General features: G+C 27.7%; 1 protein-coding gene across 1 annotated transcript in view; it reads right to left on the reverse strand.

The window, feature by feature from the left end:
- Positions 1-22,496, reverse strand: part of LOC123523074 (limbic system-associated membrane protein-like) — a 157,599-nt gene that overhangs the window by 115,428 nt on the left and 19,675 nt on the right. The window contains exon 2 of the mRNA XM_045300687.2: positions 1,637-1,747. Within this exon, the coding sequence (XP_045156622.2) occupies positions 1,637-1,688 (52 nt within the window). The 5' untranslated portion in view covers positions 1,689-1,747. The remainder of the gene's footprint in view (positions 1-1,636; positions 1,748-22,496) is intronic.

A 22,496-nucleotide genomic window follows, 5' to 3' on the forward strand; every position in this document is an offset into this window, starting at 1 on the left:
TCTCAGCTACAAGCAATTCATAGCGACGTGCATTTGTCAACAGTTATTTAACCTGATCTGTTTTTTTTTTATATCGGAATTTAATCCAACGCACGCTACATTTTAAAAAATACCCGACTTTGTATCTTTGTAACTTTCAGTCGTCTTCACATCAAACGGAAGTATATCATCATTTCTAACGCACAATACGGTATATTTCAAGGAGTAATTCTTAAGACATTTGCCCTTCAAATGTTAACAAAGTCAGAGAATATATGTAACTGAACGTAACTGAGAGAAACAGCTATATTACTGCAAGAGGACGCCGTCTCTTACAATTTTTGTCAGTTGCAGTAAAATGCTCTCAACGTCTGTTGAGATAAATTACGATTTGGTGTGCAATACTGTTGCATTTCGAAGCAGCAGTCCGGATATTTCTCAAAACAAATTTCGTTACAAATTCCTTCAGCTGCGAAGTAACACCTTTTCATTTCATTCTATGTTTGCTCAGGTCCGAATCGTTGAAAAACCAAAATAAATAACTTTATGTAATCATCTTTATACGTTTATAAATTTGAATTTATTTAACTATATTACACGTTTTTTTAATTAATTAAGTGGATAAAACAAAATTTTTTTTAAAGTAATGTTTGACCTGTTTGATTATATGCATACGAATAAACTTGGATTAGATCGTTGCATACGAAAAGTTTTACTACATCCCTGCGTTTATCTATTTTTACTGTTAAAAACTATATATTTTCAGCATTTTATGAAAATAAAAAATAAGACGTTGTCGATATTGTCTTCTTATTTTAAGAATTACCAGAAAATAAACAGTATTCTACGGATGACATACTCTACAGAATACACAGACAATTAAAGTCGTTTATTAATATCCGCGCATTTGGTAAGAGTCGATCAAAATCCAAAATAAAGTCTTTTTCTTTTTGGGGGAGGGGAGGCAGGATTTAACGTCACACCGACACAATTATAGGTCATATGGCGACATTCCAGCTTTGATTGTGGAGGAAGACACCAGGTGCTTCTCCGTGCAATATTTCATCCCGAGCTTGCACCTGGGTAGAACCACCGGCCTTCCGTAAGCCAGCTGGATGGCTTCCTCACAGGAAGAATTCAACACCCGTGTGCGGCTCGAACCGACATCAGCGAGGGGCCAGTGATTTGAAGTCAGCAACCTTAACCACCCGGCCAAGGAGGCCCAAAGATGAAATAGTTATCAATCAAGCTGCATACCATAAACGACGTTTTTGTAAAATTAGATTCTATTCAGGACACTGAGTCATTTGCTGTTATAAACCAATCATTTGACACAACAATATTTTACACTTTATGTTTAATTACTGAAGCAATGAGATAAATTTAGGAAAATACAGACAAATGAAAGGGAACAACACCAGTAAAGAATAAGAGCTGACGGATCAGGTGGTTTCTGTTGAAAAGGTATGAAGGTTTGACATTAAGTTCAAGACAAGTATAAGTCTTTGTTCTGATGAGTAAATAACCTTAGGCGAAATCTAATTATAATTGTGCATAATCATAGTATACGTTGTGCACTAAAACAAAAAACTGAAAACAGTTGAAAGCTGGTGTCTGCCGAAGATTAAAAGAATTAATGATTTATAGATTTACATACCTGAGCTTAGGGTTATCACGATTAGAGTTGTGAGTAAAACTTTTATAGACATCGTCCCGTTGTTACGCAATTGCAATTTAACACACAAACGACACAAACGTCACATTTACACTGAAAAGAATAAAGTAAAAACTGTAAGTTCCAAAATTAATTTGCATATCTGTGTTATCTTTGATGTGTTGATACCACACCAAAACAATTCAAGGCCAAAATGCCACTTTCCAGCTTTTTGGTAGTAAAGAAAGAAACAAAATGCCCCTCAAGCTAATTCTTGCAGGTACGAGCGGGCACTGGGTACAAGCATCGACCTCCCGTAAGCCAATTGGATGGCTTTCTCTCATTAGAGAATTCTAAAACCAAACAATAAATGGTAAGTGATTCGAAACCAGCGACCTTAACCAATTGGTAACTTTACATACATCTTGTTTAATCGTCGACATACGATTTACTTATGTATTTCAAAAATAACATTTAAAACACAGACCAAAAGTCGATTATCTGTTTTCTTCAAAGTAAAGGCATTAGGACTGTTATGGCTGTTTCTGGCCCCAAAATTTAAAAAATTAAAAGTCAGTTGAAAACTACAACAAAGCATCTAGTTTTAGTGATCACCACTATATTTCAGGCAGAAATGTTTAGAAATAAATTGTCCGTTTCTATGCCAACGGTCTAAATGTAGCAAGAAATGTTATTTTAAACTATTTTCAGGCGTAATTTTGGCGTATTTGGTGAAATTTACATACCTCCGCAAATCAGAACCAATGAAATTTTCAAAGTATACATACATATTTCGTGATCTTTAATAAATATTTTGAGTAATTTTGGTGTTGGTTCTTGCATGCGGAGAGAGTTTAATCTTTAATCAACGATATCCAGGTGTATACGCACCTGGCTATGGGCGACAGTGTCAATGAATCTGTTCTTTAATAAATCAAAACGCTTGTCGTTTTCAACAACTATCAAAAGAGAAATCTAATCAGTTTGTTCGGAAGGTTTGCACGGTTCCAACTGATGTTCATAGCCGCGGATCACCCGGTTCGCCAGAAGAGCAGACATTACGGGTATATCAGCTGTAGGCTTACAACCCAATAAAAGCTATATCTCTTCATATGATTCTACGTATCAGCGATCGTTAATCAGTATACACAAAGGCTTATTTTACTGTATCGCCACGGCCGTATCTTTAGCCGATGAGTACGGCCAGACTGCCATTATAATTATATCGGGGATAATGGAACTAAATATAAAACTTGAAATCTAATTTCAAACACAATTATTTATAAACTGTGTAAACAATCCGGTAAACGTATAATTACCATTACAGTATCAAAATATATAAAATGCAGTACAATAGATCTAGTCTAGATTTGGTGTCATTTTCAATATCAGAGAGATTTTATGCTAGAAATAAACGAACATAAAAATCATATATTTATACATTGATTTGAAATTTTATTTCAGTTTAATTATAGTTCCCGAACATGTTAATGATATGTAAATTCATAAACAAGAAGTTATTGTAAACACGTTGTCATGACGCGCTGTGAGTACGGTACTGGGGTTTTGCTCTCTGGCTTACAATACGGCGCTAGTTAAAAGTCGATGCGTAGGTGATTTAAATGCAATATAGCGGTTTTATTTGTCAATTGATTACCTTCAGTTTCTCTTTTTATTACATTGAATAAGAAGTACGTTTTATGTTCGCGAAAGTTTTGTGGAACTAAGCACACAATTATGCAGTTACCAGGGCAATAAACTAAATTAAATACTGTACACGTGCAGTAGTGTTACTAAATGTTATATTAAATGTGTTTTGCCTTATTTTGCTATGCAGCTGGATATGACGACTTTCCCGTTTGAGTGGTTTACTTTTAAAAGCAAATGCTTTTGTTCCCCCCCCCCCCCCCCCCCACACACACACACCCTTCACCCCCCTCCCCACCCCCTCCCCCTTTGGGAGATTCACTCCTGAAGAATTGTCTTTTTCTGTCTATCAGTCCGCCTGTACGTCCGTCCGATTTTGTTTTCAAAAAAGTCATTGACATAAAGTAATTAAACCTCAAATGAGTGTTATTCAGCATGTTAAGTTGTGTACCTTGTGTTTCAGTTGGGATTTCAGACACGAATTATGGCCCTTGATAAAAATACATAAAAAGGCCTGAAAGCTTGTGTCACCTGTATCTCAAAAGTATTTGACCTAGGATTATGAAACGTTACAGGAATATTATTTAGCATGTGAAATTTTGTACCTTTGGTTTTGTTTGGGATTTATATCGGTAAGATCAGAGTTATATGATTCTTGGTCGTCAATAATAATGCATAAAGGGCATACAACATTGTGTCTCATGTATTTCAAAAAGTATTTGACTTAGAGTCATTACACTTTAGAGGTTTATTGTATAGCATGTGAAGTTGCATATCTGTTGTTCTACTTGGTGTTTCACTCAGCCAGACCGGAGTATTAGTCGTTGGCCTAGTGAAAAATACATTTAAGGTACTTAAAGGCACTGACCTCCAGATTTTGGCTAAAAAATGATCTTTCTTTCAAAGTGAAGTTCGGTCATATTATGAAAATCAGAATATGAGCTTTTGTTTCTAAACAATTTTAAAAACGCCAAATCGAGAAAAAAAAGATGACCGTGTTAGGAATCGAACCCAGATCGCCGCGGCAATAAAAGTTTTCTTCTGCCGCTACCAATAGCGCTATGGAGGATTTAAAGCTAAATGCGCATTGAATATAGATATTTATAATCGAGGCAGTTTACCTCAAGTAAATTGCTACAAACGCTTTTCGATTTTCATCGTAAAAGGTAGTATAAACAACTAATTCTCACGTGTTTCCGTAACATATAGTCTGTTAGTAATTAAGTTTTAAAGAAATATAGCATTAATTTCCAGATATCTAAAAAAGATATAAAAAAAATTGTTGTCGGACGATCTGGAGGCCAGTCCCTTTAAAGTTTTGTGTTGCATTTGTCTGTAAAATATTTTACTTACAATCGAAGGGGTCCGTGCAAAAAGGTACCTATCTCCATTTTTGGTCAAAATGGAGTTAGAACCTTTGTGGCATAAAAAGAACATTCCCCACCTGATTAACTTTCCCCCATCAGTGTATTCTTCTGTTTAAGAGTAAAAAATGGTATTTAAGGTATGCAACATTGGAACTAACTCCAAAATGAGTTTACATCAAAGAGTTCAGGGCTTTGATAGCCGTTTCGGATAATAAACATAACAAGCCTATAGTAAATGGGCTATATCAATGGTTTTTAAACTCATCAGGTACGTGAAATTAATATATTTCACTGATATATTTAGGCAAAGTGATGCCCAAATCATGGTTTAAATACAACAATGGTCCTATCTCCATGGACTTAGAACCCTTGTTGCATAACTCATGGACTTAGAACCCTTGTTGCATAAACATAATTAACAAAAGCAACATTTTTGTTATAAAAATTATATAAATAGTGCAAAAAAACACGAAACTTGGTAATATGACTGTTTAAATAGCATACAATCTATAGCTGCAACTATTTTGGGAAATATCACACTTCACCGAAATTTTACTAAAATGCGTTTTCCAACATTTTTACTAAATGGAGATAGGTACCTTTTTGCACGGACGCCTTCAACTTTATCATTTAATTTATTATAATTTATTATCATGAAACTATGTAGGTTTGAATTTATGCACCAGACTTTTGTTTTAGGTTTTCACGCTGCGCAAGAAGGGTTATGGCGCTTGATTTGGTCAAAAGTACGCATTAAGAGCATAATTTCGTTTTCCATGTATCTCAAAATGTACTTGATCTAGAGTCATAAAACTTAAAGGATTACTATATAGCATAAGAAGTTGTACACTATATGTTGTTTGGACATGTACTGAGTCCTTGGCTTAATGATGAAGATGACCCCGATTGATTTTGGGGTCACTCCGTTGAAGGGTCAAAGTCACAGGGTACTGAACAAGAAACCCCGTTTCCGATCAAAAACCGGGAATCACTTGACCCAGAATGTTGAAACTTCATAGGATAACTGGACATGCAGAGTAGATGGCCCCTATTGATTTCGGGTTCACTTGATCAAAGGGGCCAGAACATGGAAAACCGTTTCCGATCCATAACTTGAGAACCACTTGGCCCAGAGTGTTGAAACTTCACTGGATGATTGGACATGAGTAGTTAGATACATGGGGTTTTTGGCATTTTAACCCCCCCCCCCCCTGACCCCTTGTCCCTATTCTATAAGTGCACTTTAACCTTGCCCTAAACTTAAAATACTAACTTAGTACCCTTGATACCCTAAAAATTTTTTAAATCTTTAGTTAAACCGAATGAAAACCTTTGGTTTAACCAAAAAAAAGATTTAGTTTTTGGTCCGAACTGACCAATGCTGAACAATTAAAAACCCACAGGTTTTAAACCCAGTAAAAACCAACTAAAAAGTTTTAAATACATATGATATAGATGAGTTTACAGAATAAAATATATTGTTTGAAAGAAAGAAGATTAACTGATAATATAAATCCTCATTATGTTATAACAAAAAACGGGAGAAAAATGATAAAGGCTACTTGTTCATCTTGTGGAAAAATAAAATCAAAGTTTGTTAAAAGTACAGGGGGTAATTTAGATATTCACAAAGCAATGTTACCTTTATTACCTAAGAAAGGTTTAACACTTCCAGGATATAATTATTGTGGGCCAGGAAATCCCCTAGATAATGGACCCCCTGTCAATGAACTGGATGCAGTATGTATGGACCATGATTTTTGCTATGACAGTGGTGTAAAAAAGGGTACATGTGATAAGCAAATGCTTTCCAATTTAAATAAAACTAAATCAAAAACATTTGGAGAAAAGATTGCAAAACATTTAGTTGTAAAACAGCTATCAAAACGAAATACACACTTGGTCTCGGACAAAAATCAAAAAACGGGAAAAGGGGGTAGAGTATAACCCCGGAATCACATGGAGCGATGAATTAGCAGAAGAATTACACAAACCAATTAAAAGAAAATTTAAGAAACGAAGAGTGATTGTTAATGATATTGATGATACTTGGTCAGCTGATTTAGTTGACATGAAAGTTTTTTCAAAATTAAAAAAGGGGGAAAATACTTTTTAAACCGATTGATATTTTTTAGTAAATATGTTTGGGTTATTCCTTTAAAAAATAAAACGGAGAATTGTTATAAAGCATTAAAAAAAATAATATTAAAAGGACGATTCCCAGTAAATTTTGGGTAGAAAAGGAAAAGAAATTTTATAAAAAAAAATTTTGAATTTTTTTTGAATAAAAATAAGTTTAAATAGGTTTCATACTTTTAAAAAGGAAAAAGGCCTTAGTTATTAAAAGATTTAATGAATTTTTTAAAAACATAATGTGGAAAATTTTAAGAAAAAATATTTACTTTTTAGATAATTTCAGGATTGGTTGATAAAATAACAAAACAAACATTCTGTATAAAAATGACACCAACCAAAGTGAAAAAAACTTAAAAAAAAGGTATTTTTTTATTAATTTATAGGGAAATTTTAAAGATACCAAGGTAAAACAAAATTTAAAATTGGTGATCGAGTTGTTTAAGCAAATTAAAAGACTTTTAAAAAAAGGTATTACCCCAAAATGGACAGGGGAAAATTTTTTAAAATTATAAAATTTAAAAAATACAACCCAGAACATAACCTATAAAGTTTTAAATGATGAAAAAATTCAAGGTTTTTTATGAACAAGAACTTTTCCCTACTAACAAGAGTTTTTTAGAATGAAAAAATTTTTAGACGAGACAAAAGAAAAAAAAGTTTAGTAAAATGGAAAGGTTACAATAAAAAAATTTAATAGTTGGGTACCTTTTAGTGAATTGAAAAAATTTAATTTAAAAAATATATTATTAAATGGCCCATAAAAATTTAATTTTAATAATGGAAATAGAAACATAGTTTTAAATCATTCATTTAACCCTAAATAGCTGCGTTTACAGAAAAATTTTTATAATTTTGTGGGGGGAGTAAGTACGTTTTATTACAGCGGGTTTGTCTTTGGTTGTTCAGCTGCATTAGCATTGTTCCAGACCCTTATTGTAGCAGTTGCGGGGCGTGTTCCTCGTAATTCCCATATTTACAAACAGACTAAATTTGACGAAAGAAATTTTTTTAAAAAGCAATCATAAAAAAATTTAAAAAAACAAATAAAAAAGCACGGATTAAAAAGTAATAAAAAAGAAGAGAAAAAAGTTATTAGGATATTTTTACAATACTATTAAAAATGCGAAAGAAAAAAAAATATTATCCCTTTTAAAACGTTATAAAGGGAATTTTAAACTTAACGGATATAAAAAAAAAAAAAGAAGAAGAGCTGTTTTAAATTTTTACGTGTTTTTTTAGAGATTTTTTTCTAAAGTAATTTATTAGATGGTAAAAAAAGGGTAGATAGAGTTTTGTCAAAATTTTTAGCATTTAGGAGAAATAATGAACCCCAAAAAAAAAATTCTATAAGAAAGTTTTTAAAAAAAAAAAATGTTTTTAAAAATCAAATTGATCAAATATTTAGCGATGAATATAAAATCATGTCATTGATAAATTCCCCAAAATGTTATAACCCTTTCCCTTCGAAAAAGAACTTTATTTGAATGGGCCGTGGTTGTCTTTTAAACTGAAGAAAAAAAAATGTGCCTCGAGTAAAAAAAACCCTCTAGTTTTAAAAAGTTTTTGTGATTGCCCCCAGACCAAATAATATTAAAAAACAACCCAAAAAAAGTTATTGTAACCGCTGGATACAATGAAAAAAAACATATAAAGCAATTTATGCGCTTTAAAAACCTTGGGTATAATTCGGGGTTAATACAATGTGCTGAAAAGGGAGAAAACCGAGTAAAAGGGGAAAATTAAAAAGTTAATGGAAAAAAATAAAAATTTAAATATTTTTTTTTTTAAAGAAAATTTTTAAAAATTTTTTTATTTAAAAATTTTTAAGTTTTTTTTAAAAATCCCCTTTTTTAAAAAAATTTTATTTTCTAAAAAAAAAAAGGAAAACAGAGATTACAAAAAATTTTAAAAATTTTAAAATTTAAAAAAAAAATTTATAGAAAGCCCCCGAATCATTTTTTATTTTAAAATATAAACGACCTTATAAAATACTTAATTAAACTTAAATTTTAAAAAGGGTAAAAAAAATAAACGTTGTTTTAAAAATAATTTTTGAAAAAATGGATTTTAAAAACTGTACAATATATAAATAGCTTATTTTCAATCAAAGGCTTTTAAAAATTTATTTAAACAAACGAAATAAAAAAATTTTTACATCAAGTTTTGAAAAATTTTAATTTAAATAAAATTTTGGTAATTGGATTTGAAGGAAGTGGTGGAGAATGAGCTTTGTGTCATTATATAAAAGTAAAAGTATAGCCATGGCTGTTCAATTATTTAAAATTCCCAAAAAACCATACAACATAAAATGAAAGGTTAATAATTAAAGAATGATGAAACGAAGTTTTAGAGGGTGTCTTTGTTAAATTTCCTTTTAAAAAAAATCAAAAAATTTTAAAAAATTAAAAAAAATATAAACGATCTTATTATAGGGAAAAAATTTCCCTTTTACATTAAATCAAATCCTAAATTGAAGTTTTAAAGAAATTTTAAAATTTTTGGGTTTATGAGAAAAAGTTTTATCCTTTGAAATTCAAAATATAAATACGAAGAACACTGTGAATGTTGTTAATTACTAATGATAAAAATAAATGATAAAATAATGATAAATAAGATGTGACGAACCCCTCAAGAATTTTGTCAACATTATGTTTGGATAAAAGATTTAAATAGATTAATGTTTACAAAACAACATAAAGAAAAAAATTTTTCTGAAAAAGTTGTTTAAAAAAATTTACTAAAGAAAGAATATTAAAAAAATATTCCAAATTTTTTAGCTATTTGGTACCCAAGGTGTAAAAATGCCAAAAGGGAATTAAATTACTTTAAAAAATTTTAAAAAAGGGTTTAGAGTACCTTTTGTAATTTTGCTGTTTGAATAAATAACAAAAAAAATTTTAATTTTTTTCCATAAAAGAATCTTCTTTTCCCATATCAAAATCATATAGATTGGGTTGGGCTAAAAATTTTTGTTTTTTGTTATGAGAAAAATATACAAAACCCAAACCGGGATTTTAGGGGCCCCAAATCAGTTTATAAGTTTATTGAAAAAAGGCTTGGGAAAAAATGAATATTGTAAAGAAATTTTTAAAAAGAACTTTTAAAAACAAAGAATAAGAATGTCAAAAAAAAAGATAAAAGTAAAATTAAAAAAACAAAAGTTTTGTCAATCTGTGAAAAAGAAATATAGAAGTTTTCAATCAAAGTAAAGACCTTGTCATAAAACGGGAAAAATTTAGGGGAAGGTTTACTCAGAATGAAATTTTTAAATTTTTTAAATAACACAAAATTCCTTTTTTTATAATTTAAGGGTTTGAGGTCTTTTTATCAAAAAATGGGAAAATTTAAAAAAAAATTAATGTTTTCCCTAAAAAATTTGGAAAGTTATGGCATTTATGTTTTCCGATGGTTTTTTTTGATTCTTTCCCAATTTATGTCTTCCATTGGAAAATTGTAAAAAAATTCCAGAATTTTAAATACTTATCTCAAGAATTTTTAATTGTGAAGTTTTAAATTATTAAAGAAAAAAAGGTTTTTATCATATGATTACATGGTTTTCTTTAAAAAATTAAAAGAAAAAAAAATTCCCTTCAAAAAGAGGTTTTTATTCAATTTAAAAAAAACCCCTATTCTGAAAAATGAATCGAACATAAAAAATTTTTGGGAAAAAATTTTAAAATTAAAAAAATGGGAGAATATTGATCTTTTTTTAAAAAGCGTTTATTTTTAGCTGATGTATTTAAAAATTTTTAGAAAAAATGTTTAGAGTACTACAAATTAGACCCTTGTCATTATTTTGTACCCCGGGTTTTCTTGGGATGAAAATGTTAAAAATGCTGGAATTAAATTAGTTTAATAATGATTTGTAGTATCTTTTTTTTGAAAAGGGGGACTGAGAGGAGAATAAAGTTATATTTCCAAACGAAACAGAAAGAAAACAATAAATTATGAAGTTTAAAATTCAAAAAGAAGAAAGAAAATACTTTTACCTCGACGCCAATAACCCTTTTAGGTTGGCTTGTTAACTTTCCCCCTCGGGAAAAACTTTAAATTTATACCCGAAAAAAAATCAAAAAAAAAATTTTGCAAAAGGTAAAATAATTTTATAGTTAAAATGTGATCTTGAATATCCAAAAGATTACATACGTACATAATGTTATTTTTAGCTCCTAAAAAAATTATTTTTAAGCCCAAGGCTTTTGTTATAGTAAAACTAAAAAAGAATTTGAATGGGAAAAAAAAATGTAAAGAATTTGGTTCCAATTTAATGAAAAAAAAAATTAGTAGTTCATTTAAAAATTTGAACATATACACTTTTAGGGTTTAAAAGAAACAAAAAAAATAAAGTATTAACTTTGACGAAAGTCCTTTGGGTTTTAAAAAAAGTATTTTATTAAATACTCAAAAAAGTTTTAAAGCAAAAAATTTTTTGAAAAGGACTTTTTTATTTTTAATAAACCAATTCTGTATTGGGTAAAAGAGGAGAATTTACGCAAGGGGGTTTAATTTAAATTAACACATGATAAAAATATTTATTAAAATCTAGCCAAACCTTCTTGTTAGTTAAAACGATTTTTAACTCAAACCTTTTGGTATTCTGAATAAAAAAAAGTTTTTTTAAAAAACGACCTTTTTGTTGGAATGTGCATTCTAGATTTATCAAAAATTTAATGTAGATTTTCATTAAAATTATATTAAGGAAAAGACGAGGGTAATGTAAATTTATTACTGACAATGATTCATTTTTTATAAATAAAAACCCAAAGAGCATTGGGGTTTTTATAAGGACAAAGATTTATTTATTGTGATTTGATGTAATTCAAAATTTTTTTTTTATAATAAAAAAGTAAGGGAAAAATTTAAAGATAAACCCCGGCTTTCCCCATTTTGAATTTGTGGATTAAGAAGTAAAATGTATTCATTTTATTAGAAAATGAATTTAAATTTTAAAAAAATGAAAAGGAAATTTAAAAAAAATGGTTTTTTAAAAAAACAATAGTTCATAAAAATTAAAAAGTACTTTGTTTAATTAACCAAAAGAATCACATTTAAAAGGTTATTCGTTTGTAACACAATTTTTCCCGTTATGTTTAAATAAAACATCTTTATCATGTTATGCAAAAAAAAGAATATTCTTGTAATGGTATTGAACTTTAGCTTTTTTTTAAAAATTTAATTAATTCTTAATTAAAAAAAATTAATTTAAATTAAAATTAATTAAAATTAAATTTAAGAACCCCAAAAATTTGTTAATGAATATTATAACATTTAAAGAAAAATTAAATAACTCATTTTTTTTTAAATTCATTTGGCATAATTATAGAAATAGATTTTTTTTTTTGTTATTTTTTGCATTGTAACTTTGAAGAATTAATTTTTTTATTTTTTATTGTAATTTAGCTTCTCTTTATCAAATTTTAAATTGCATCACAAGAAAAATTTTAAAATGCAATTAAAATTTAATTTTTCATTATTCCCTTTTTGAACTAAACCAGGAAGATTTTACGTTTTCCATTGAAATAATCCCCATCAGATCTGGGTAAACTTTTTTAAAAAAAAATGGAGTTTTCTTTTAATTTTTTTTCATTTTATTTACTTTTTCATTTATTTTTTGAATTTTCCCATTATTTAATTTTTCCCGTTAAATAAAAATAGTTTAATAATTTAATTACAGTCCTTATTGGTTAAAAAAATTTATTAGTTTGTTCATTTTGTTTTACTTTATTAATTTTTATATTTATAAAATAAATCAACAACGGTCTTGTTTGAAAACATTTTAATGAAAAATAAACAAAAATATCCGCAAAGCAATTTCTTTGTTTGATATTGAATTTTTGTATTTTAATTTGGTTTATTAATATTTTTTGGTGGAGGAAGTCCAAAGGGTCAAAGTAAAAGTATTTAGTAACAAACCAATGTGTTCCGGGACCAATAGAATCGTCCAAAATTTTTTAATTCCCCCTCGTCCTTTATTTTTAAATTTTAAAAAAATTTTTTCTAAAATACCCCTAAATTTTTTAAATTTTTTTAAAATTTTGTTTTCCCCTTTGTTAAATTTAAAAAGTTAGAAATAGGTTTTGTTTAAAAATTTTATTTCTTTTTACAAAAATTTTATTTTTTTTTTACTAGGGGAATTGTTTTAAGGGTTTCCCCGTTGTGAATCAATCTGTAATCCTTTCCACTTAACAAAGTGTAATCAAAGGTATTTGACTGCAGCCAAATACCAAAAAAGCCACCGTCTTTTTTTGTTTTGTTTTAATTTTAAATCACCCCAGTCCTACTAATTGCTTCTTTGATTAGGTGTGATATGGGTATCATTTTCTTTATCATTAGCTTAAAATAATACCTTTTTCCAAGTATTTTACTAACCCAGTAGGCTACCCCAGTAAACCCCCAATCCCAGAGGGGCTTTTTTTTGGAGTTTTTTTGTGCCTTTGGGAAAAATTTTTTTTCCTAAAAACCAGCTAAAGCTCCTAAAAACCCACCTTTGACTTGATGGACATTTGGTTTTTTGGGAAATGAATTTTAAACCCCTTTTTTATTTGAAAACATTTTTTTAATTTTATTATTTTTGGTTTTTTTTAAAAGTAAAAGGGGAAATTTCCATGTAATTTTTCATGTTTAATCTAAAAATATGTGGAATTTTGTTTTTTTGTAGGTCGGGGTAAATTTTTCTTTTGTCCCTCGTAAAGGTTTAAATTTTTTATTAATTAATTTGAGTATTATAATTTAAATTTTTATTTTTTTATTTTTAAATTTTATTTATTTTTTTTTAAAAAAAAAACAAGTTTATTTAAACAAAACAAGTTCTTTAAACAAAGCAAGTTCATTTAAACAAAACAAGTTCATTTCCAAAAGTATTTATTTCAATGTTTTTTTATCAATACAATTGCTAAACACGATATTAGTGTGGTGGGTATTTTAAATTTTGTGTTAAAGTAATATGCTTGGTCTTCTGTGTTATTCCTTTTTTTATTCCCAAATTTAAAAAGAATAAACCAAAAAATTTAAAAAATTTTATCATTTAGAGATTCCAGTGTCTTATTATTTTGTTTTTAATAATAATTATTACATCTATTAAATTTTTGTATACTTGTGTTTCGTTTTGGTAAAAAAACACCATTACAACTTTAAGACGGGCAGGGTCAAAAGGGAATTTTATTTTCGCATTAACTTTAAAGTATTAATAAATTTGGGTTGTTCTTTGGGGAATTTCTTTTATCGGGCGTTGTAAATAAAAACAAAAAAGTTGTGGGTTTTTTTTTACACCAGCGTTATTTAAAGGTTTTTTAGTTTTTTTGTGTATAGTTGATTGTGTCACCCCTTTTCCCCAAGGGTTTACCCTCTTTCTTTTTTAAATCTTCAGTAGTAATTGTCAAACCAAATTTTATAAAAATAAAGGGAACATAGATTAATTTTTTTTAAAATTACCCTCCAGGGTCAGCAGCTTTGCTCTAAAAAAATTTAAATTTTCTCATCGTCAGGCAGTGTTATTTGAATTTACTGGAGGTAAAATATTAGTTTTTAAAACCCTGAAAAATGAATAAATTTTTAAGGAATTTTTGTATTTGTTCGCCCTTCGATTTAAAAATTCTAGTAGCAAACCCCGAATTAAAATCCCGTTGACCCTTTCCCGCTTCGCATTCGTTAACGTCTAAATAAATAACTATTTGTTCCAGTTGATTTTTCATAATTTCAGACAAATTAACTAAATTTTTTTCATTTTTATTTTTATAAATTTTTACAAAAAAAATAATTTTTTCCCTTTTGTTTAAACCCCTAATGATAATTTAAAGAAGCTCATTATTATTAGGCAATTTTTTAAGGCATCTCCTCGTCACCTAATTTTTACCCTTTGCAAGCATTTACTTTAAAACTTACTTCAAAAAAACCATTAAACCCAATCAAAATTGAACTTCTATCATTAATTGTAAAATGTATCCGGGTTTTTTTTTTGTTAACATTATTTCCCCGGAAGATATTAACTGTATCTAATTTAATAGGAGTTAAATTTTTATCTTTTACAATATTTTTTTTTTTTAAACATGTTTTTATTATATTTATTTTATTTTTTATTTTTGTTTTTTTCTATTTTTTTTTTTTTTATTAAAGTTTTAAAACTTTTGTTTTTTTTTAAATTTAATCTGTTAATACGTTTTGTTTAGTGAAGTTTTAGATCCTGACAATATTTATTTTTTCATATGATATTCTCCCCCCTTTTTTTTTAATATTTTTACTGTTATTTTTTTCTTTAATTCCCTTGGGAATTAAAAAAACAACTCCGGAGCAGGTTTTTTTTAAGTTTTTTAAAAATTTTTTCAGCAGGGTAAATTTCCCAATTTGTGCCCAACTTTTTTTTCCACTTTCAAGTGGCTTTTTCGTTTTCCCAAAACTTTTTTCCAGCTGTGCAATTGAAGATGCAACTCGCTTTAAACAATTTTTTAAAGTGTCAAAGTTTACGTTTTATGTTGATTTCTTTTCCTTTTTTGGATCAAATAAATAAAATTTTCCTTTTATTTTTTTTTCATAAACTTTTTTTTTTAAATTTTAAAATAAAATTTAAATTTTATAATTAAAAAATTTTTTTTAAAAAATTTAGTTTTAATTAATTTCTTTTAAAAATTTAGGGAAAATTTTTTTCAACCTTTAAAAAAATTTTTCTAAAATACATTGTAATTATATTCAAATTGAATTTAAATTTTTTATTTAAATTTTAGAATACCAACTTTTGGGTTTTTTGTAAATGGATAAGCTTTGTTTTAAATTTCAGTCTTAAAGCAAGAAAACATGAAATTACCCAACAAGTGAATTTCAAATAGATCACAATGAATGTAAAAAGTACAACAGAGTTTGTTTATTCGGGGGTTTTGTTCCCCATCGGTATTTTCAATGCTTTTTTTTCAAAACAAGAAGTATGAAAATTTGGGAATTTTTTAAATCCAAATAAATTATCTGTAATTTAAATCAAAATCTTAAATACTTAAATCAAATTCCAACTTATTGGGCAAATTTTGATTTTTTAAATTTAAAATCATATTACTTTTTTAAGTTTCCCTAATATATTATTAATATCTGTGTAACTGTAAGAACCATTGTAAATATGATCTTTCATTCTTTCCATTATTGTAACGAATTTTTTATTTTCTATTATCATAAATTAGCCCAAAAGTAGGTTAGTGTTTTTACTATCCCCCAAAAACAACATAAGTTTTTTTTTTATTAAATAAAGAAAGACTAAATCTGATTTTTAAAATCATCGGTTTATTTTTATTTTTAAGTTTCAGAAAATTAAAAATATTTTTTTTTTATTTATATAATTTTTAAAAATATCTTTTAATTTAAAAATAAAGTTTTAAAAAATTTAAAAAGTGTAAATTCGAAAAAATAAATTTTATAAACATTTTGTTTTTCTGGAACTTTTTTCATTTTTAATAGTTCGCAATTTTCTAATCCCTTTATTTTTTTTTTTTCATTTTTTTCCGCATCATTTAACCCCCAAATAAAAACCCAAGCATTTTAACCAAATTTTTTGGAAATGGACAAAAAGTCTAACCCTTTCCTCAATTACTTTTTTAAATTTATGCTTTTTTGATAGGGAATCCGTTTTTTTTTTAATTTTTTAAATATTTTTTTTTGAATGATTTAATGCTTTTCTTTTGTTATTTTTTTTATAATCAAATAATAAATATTATTACTTTGTGTTAATATCTTTTCCCGTTATTCATCCTTTGCAATTAATTTGTTTGACCCTAAAAGGGGTTATTTAAGTAAAAATTAAATTCCATAAGTCCCTTTGGTAAAAAATTTTATGGTTGTGATATCTTTTTCCTTTTCCCCTATACTTTTTTTCCCGTTTTTAGAATATCAATGTTTCGTCTCTATTTTGTTATATTTCCCACTTAGCTTTAAAGCTTTCGTTGCTTTAAATCAAGATCTGGGGATTTTTATTCTGGATATGCACCAGATTCATTACCAAATTTTTTTATTTTTTGTTGTCTTTTTTAGATATCCCTTTCTTCTTCCCTAGTCATTTTTCATTGGATTTTTGATTTTTCTGTGAAAAAAAATAAAACTTTTGGGTGTGTTTTTATTTTTCTGTACTAAAAATTTTAAATCAATTCTTTATTTAAAAAAAACAAAATTTTTTGGTCTTTGCTCCCCAAATTTTCTTGATTTTTTAGGAAATTCTTTTTGTTTTTTAAAAAATATCTTTTATCATCCAAAAACCCAAAGATTTTTCGGCGGTATTAATCGGGTCGATTTGGAAAAGCTCTTCAAAACCCCTAGTATCTTCCAGCGGTAAAAGGTTGTAATGGTGGTTGTAGCCGGGGGGGGGGGTTTTTCCCTTTTCTTGTCGCCCTTTTTTGATTTTTATTTCATGTATTAATCAGCAAAAACTTTTTTGGAAAATAACGTAAATTTTCCCTTAAATTCCGGTAATGTTTTTTGACTTTATAATTGTTCTTTTTTACTTTTTATTTTTTCAGTAATTTGGCTTATAAATTTAGTTAAAATCCCCATTTGGGGGTTTTTATTTTTTCTTCATTATTTTTCTCAAGATTTCCTCTTTTGCCCGCTAATTTTTTTTTTTATCATTTCTTAAATTTTTTATTGGGATTTATATAATAAAGTAAGGGAATGAAGATATTTAAATATTGTAAAAAAAAGTAAGATATTGTAAAAAAATGTATTATAAAATTTTAAAATTTAGTTTTTAAATTTATAAAAGGAAATTCCAAATTATGATCAAAAGTGAAAATCCCAAAAACTTTAAACAATTTTTCCTTTTTTTGCCCGATTATGTTTTTGAATTTTAAAATGTGGATCTTCTGGATCTGGAAAAAAAAAAAATACATTAATGATTCTTCGAAAACCTCTTATATATTTTGATAAATTATACTTTTATGCTAAAACCTAGAACAATCTAATATCAGGATTTTAAAACCCCCTTTAAATCAAATTTCAAAAAAAAATTTAAAATAGATCCCAAAAAAAATACTTTAATATCGTTTCCCAAAACCCAAAATTTAACCTTTTGAGAAACTTGAATTTTAGAAAAAAAAAATGTATTTTGATGATTTTTTTTGTGAAAAAAAAAAGTTCAAATGAAATAACAAAAAACTTTATTTAAGGCGTCACAAAAAAGTTGTGTATTTTTTAAGTCGTCACTATAAACACCAAAAGATATTTGAAAAAACTGTTAATTTTTAAATTTTTTTTGAAAAAATCCAGGTAACGAGAAAAAAATATGATTTTTGTGAAAAAAATATAGATCGTGATATTTTGCTAAGAACAAATCAAAAATATGATTTTTATATATTGACAAACCCAAAGGGGTTTTTTAAAAAAAAAACTTTACTGGTAAATTTTTTGGAGTTTTAATAATATAGAACAAATAAGTGAACTGAAGTGTAAGTAAAGTTAATTTGATTTGTTTAAAATGATTATGTACTAAAAAAAAAATATAAAAAATTTTGAAAGGACATGGAAACATTTTCACGAAAAAGGAACTTTATAACACAATGAAAGACTTTGTTGGGAGGTAATAAAATAATCAACTTAGGAAATCCCGATAAATCCCCGATTAGTTTAAGACGGTTTGTGTATAAAAAAGTTAAAGGTAAAGATGCTATAAATTTTAAAAAAAAAGTATTTTTAAAAAAGACATTAGAAACAGAAGTAAAGAAATTTGAGAAAAAAAAGATTTTAAAAAAAATTCATTTTTGAAGTTTAAATTAAAAGGTAAAATTAAGAAGAAATGAAAACTAGGATTTTTTTAAGAACTTTTAAAAAGAAAATTTATTTTACAATGACAAAAAAAGAAATATTTGAGTTAATTTAAAAATTTTATTCATAAGTTTAGAATTAAAAAATAGTATGAAAAAAACATGAAGAACTAAAAGAAAGATTATTTAAGCTGAAAAAAAATTTTCAAAATAGTACAGTTGAAATTGAACAGAAAAAAAATAAATAAAAACTGAAAAAAAAAAGCATAAGATTTATTTTGAATAATTTCAAATAAAATTGCAGAATAAAATTGAATTGGGAAAAGGGAGCTTCACAAAGAGGTGTGATCATGAACCCCAAAGGGTTTTTAAAAAAGAAATTAATTCTAAAAAAGTGACTTTAAAAAAACAAATTCAAATTTGGGTTTGATGTTGACAACCCTCTAATTTAAAGTTCAACTTAAGTAATTTACAAAAAAAATTTTCAAGAAGATATGACGCAGCTTAATGCTTAAAATTTAAGAACATAAAATGAATGGACTTTGAGTTGAAAAACAGTTAAACAAGGAGAGTTTTTTTACTGCTATACTGAAGCAATTAACACAGTTATAACGATAGAAATTTGAAAAAAAAACTTGTGACCTGATTTTAATTTGTTATGCAATCACAATATAAATCGAAGAGTTTTAAATAAACTTGGTTTATACAAAAAGTATTAAAGAAATTTTAAAGATAAATTTTAATGATAAAATTAAAAAAAAAAATAAATGATTTGACTTGTGTTAAAAAAGGATAAACAAGGGGAATCATCCTGCTAATATAAGTAATTTCTGCTAAAACTAAAGCAATAACGCTAATGTCGAAGGGGAAAATTTCTACTAAAGATGAAAAAAAATTCAAAAATTTGGGAAAAAAAAATTTTAAAAAGTAAAAAATGCTTTTTTAAAACAAGAAACACAAAGTAGAAAAAAAGGGTTGTGAAATTTTTTTGCTTCTGAAATTGTACAACAAAAGACTTGATGATTTGCTGAAAATTTTAAACTTAAAAAGAAGACAAAAATAGAAAAAAAAGGGTAGGGGGAAAATTGGGGCTGAAGGTTTCTTATTGAATATAAAAGTTTTAAAACATATGTAAAATGAAAAAAGTTTTTAACCCTCTTTGGGGCTTGGATACATTCAACTTGAAGGTATGGATGATTGAAATTTTTAAATGGAAAGGGTTTTTTAAAATTTGGAATTTTTGTAGATTACAAAAAATTTTTACACAAAACCCAACAATTAATGTAGCGTACCAAATGTGGTTTTGAATGGGGTGTTTCGGTTTAATAAAACTGGAATTTAAAAAATAGATATTAAATTTTTAAACGGGGGCCAGGGCCCCGGTGAACGGATTTAAAACCCATTAAAAGTCCAATATCGCAGTTTATTTAGGGGGGGTGGATGATGATAATGATTAAATTTTTGGTATATTGGAGAAATAAAAATTGTGGAGGGGTTTGAATGATGGTTTATTTTTTTTATAAGAAAAAAATTTAAAATTTATCTATTAATGGAAAATGTTTGATATTTTCTTAAACGATTCGAAATTTCAGAAGAAACATTTCGTTTTTCCGGGGAGTAGTCAGTTATAATATCGGATGAACCCACATAAATATTGTATCGGATTTGGAACGTTTGGTGAAAGTAAACCTGTTCGAATGAACGCATTCCATGATAGAAAAAAATTTTGAAATTTAAAAAAATTTTAATTAAATTTAATTACTAGGTACCCTAATATATAAATTATTTAAATTTAAAATAAGTCAAAAACCCCTTTCATTTTTTTAATAAAATAATTGTCAAAGTTTTGCCAAAAAATTTTGCCAAAGTTTGCCCAAATTGGCCGACAAGCCAAAATTGTGCCCCTTGGCAAAAAAATGGCAGGCTTTTGATTGGTTTATTTGTGGTTTCCCGCATAATCTTTTTAAAAAAAAAACATTTATTTACCTTTTAACAAGGTAATAAAGGGCAAATAGTGTTTACAAATAGGACAAGCTTCAATCACAATAGAATTGTATTTACTATAGCGTAGTATTTGTTCTCCAGTTAAACTGAAACCTGATCTTTATCTTGATATGCACTGTCAATCAGGAAGTAAATACCTTACGGTGTACTGTATTGATATTTAAGTCAATTTTATTTTAGCTTGTATCTTTGATAAAGCCTGTGGATTTTAAATTGTCCGGCATTGGTCAGTTCGGACCAAAAACTAAATCTTTTTTTTGGTTAAACCAAAGGTTTTCATTCGGTTTAACTAAAGATTTAAAAAATTTTTAGGGTATCAAGGGTACTAAGTTAGTATTTTAAGTTTAGGGCAAGGTTAAAGTGCACTTATAGAATAGGGACAAGGGGTCAGGGGGGGTTAAAATGCCAAAAACCCCATGTATCTAACTACTGACATGAATGTAGATGACCCCTATTGATCTTAGGGCAATTCTTTAAGAGGTCAAGGTCATAAGGGCAAGAACATGAAAAACCGCTTCGGATCCATAACTTGAGAACCACTTGACCCGGAATATTGATACTTCATGGGATGACTGGACATGCCGAGAAGATAATTCTTATTGCATTTAGTCACTCTGAAATAAGGAGTTTATCGGTTGGTGTGTACCAACTTAACATGGCTAAAATATATGCACAGGTACACTTTGATACGCATTGTGGATTTGATCTTTTTTGTGAATAATGACGATGGACACTTTTTGAGAGCAAAATTACAAAGCAGGCATACATCATCAAACTTTTACAAAGTTTTATCAAATACAACGAAGCAAACGTTTGCGCATGGTATTGTATATGCAGACCTAGAATTAGGGTTGTTGGAACGTGCTAACATTGTACTAATCTGGTACCTGGGGTATGCTCGATATTAGGAAAAGCAGTGGCAAGCAAATAAAAATTGACTTCTGTACAATCATTTTATTTTCCACGTACTAGTTTAAATTCTCCAGCTGTTTTTCGTAATAATCTACGTATTTGTCTATCACCTTTAACTTCTACTATACTGAAGAAATATAAAATAAAACATACAAATTTTCCACAGAGATGTAGAGAGTACCGTTCTATTAACAAGTGCAATTCTAAGAGGTGCGGTTGTTGCAATCATTTATCGCACAGGTCTACAATTACCTCAAACGTTAACGGCAGAACTTTTAATGTGGAACTTAATTCAATTCTGACGTTGATTGAAATACGTCCCACATGATATATGTACTGACTTGAAACGCACCCAATTGTAGTATTCAGTATGTTGGCCAAACTGGGCATTCTTTAAAAATTCGTTTCCGTGAGCATTCATACAAAATGCGTAGTCGGAACAAGTTTACTACATTTTTATACCAACACTTTCGTAAATCTGGCCAGACATTTGATCAGGTAACAATGCAGCCAGTAGAGCAAATCGTTTATGATATAGATTCCACATCTAGTTTTAAAATTAAAGCCAGACATGTAGCAGAATTCAAATGGATTAAAAATTTACAGTCACCATTTCCGTTGGGCTTAAATGATAATATTTATTAAAGTCTTGGAAACGAAATATTTTTAACATTGTTGATTCTCGAATAAAATTTTATCAAACTAATGAACACCTACTTCCACCAAAACCCAAGTTTACTTTAAGACATTTGAAAAAGGAAATCCAAGAATTTCATTCTAAGTATGTCTTAGTTCCAGCAGACAAGGCGGCCAACAATATTATCATCATTTGACGCCTACATTATATTAATGTTTTACAAAACGAACTAAATAGCACTAAAACACTGAGTCCTTCTGTTGAAAATAATTTGGTCACTGATTACATCACTGAAGTTTCTAATTTAACAGTTCGTATAGACGATCAACAAATTAAACTACCAACCATGTACTGGATTCCTAAATTGCATAAACAACCATATAAAGCCCGCTTCATCGCTAATTCAAGCTCTTGTACAACTACAAATATTTCAA

This window comes from Mercenaria mercenaria, chromosome 8, assembly GCF_021730395.1.
Source record: "Mercenaria mercenaria strain notata chromosome 8, MADL_Memer_1, whole genome shotgun sequence".
Taxonomy (NCBI): Eukaryota; Metazoa; Mollusca; class Bivalvia; order Venerida; family Veneridae; genus Mercenaria; species Mercenaria mercenaria.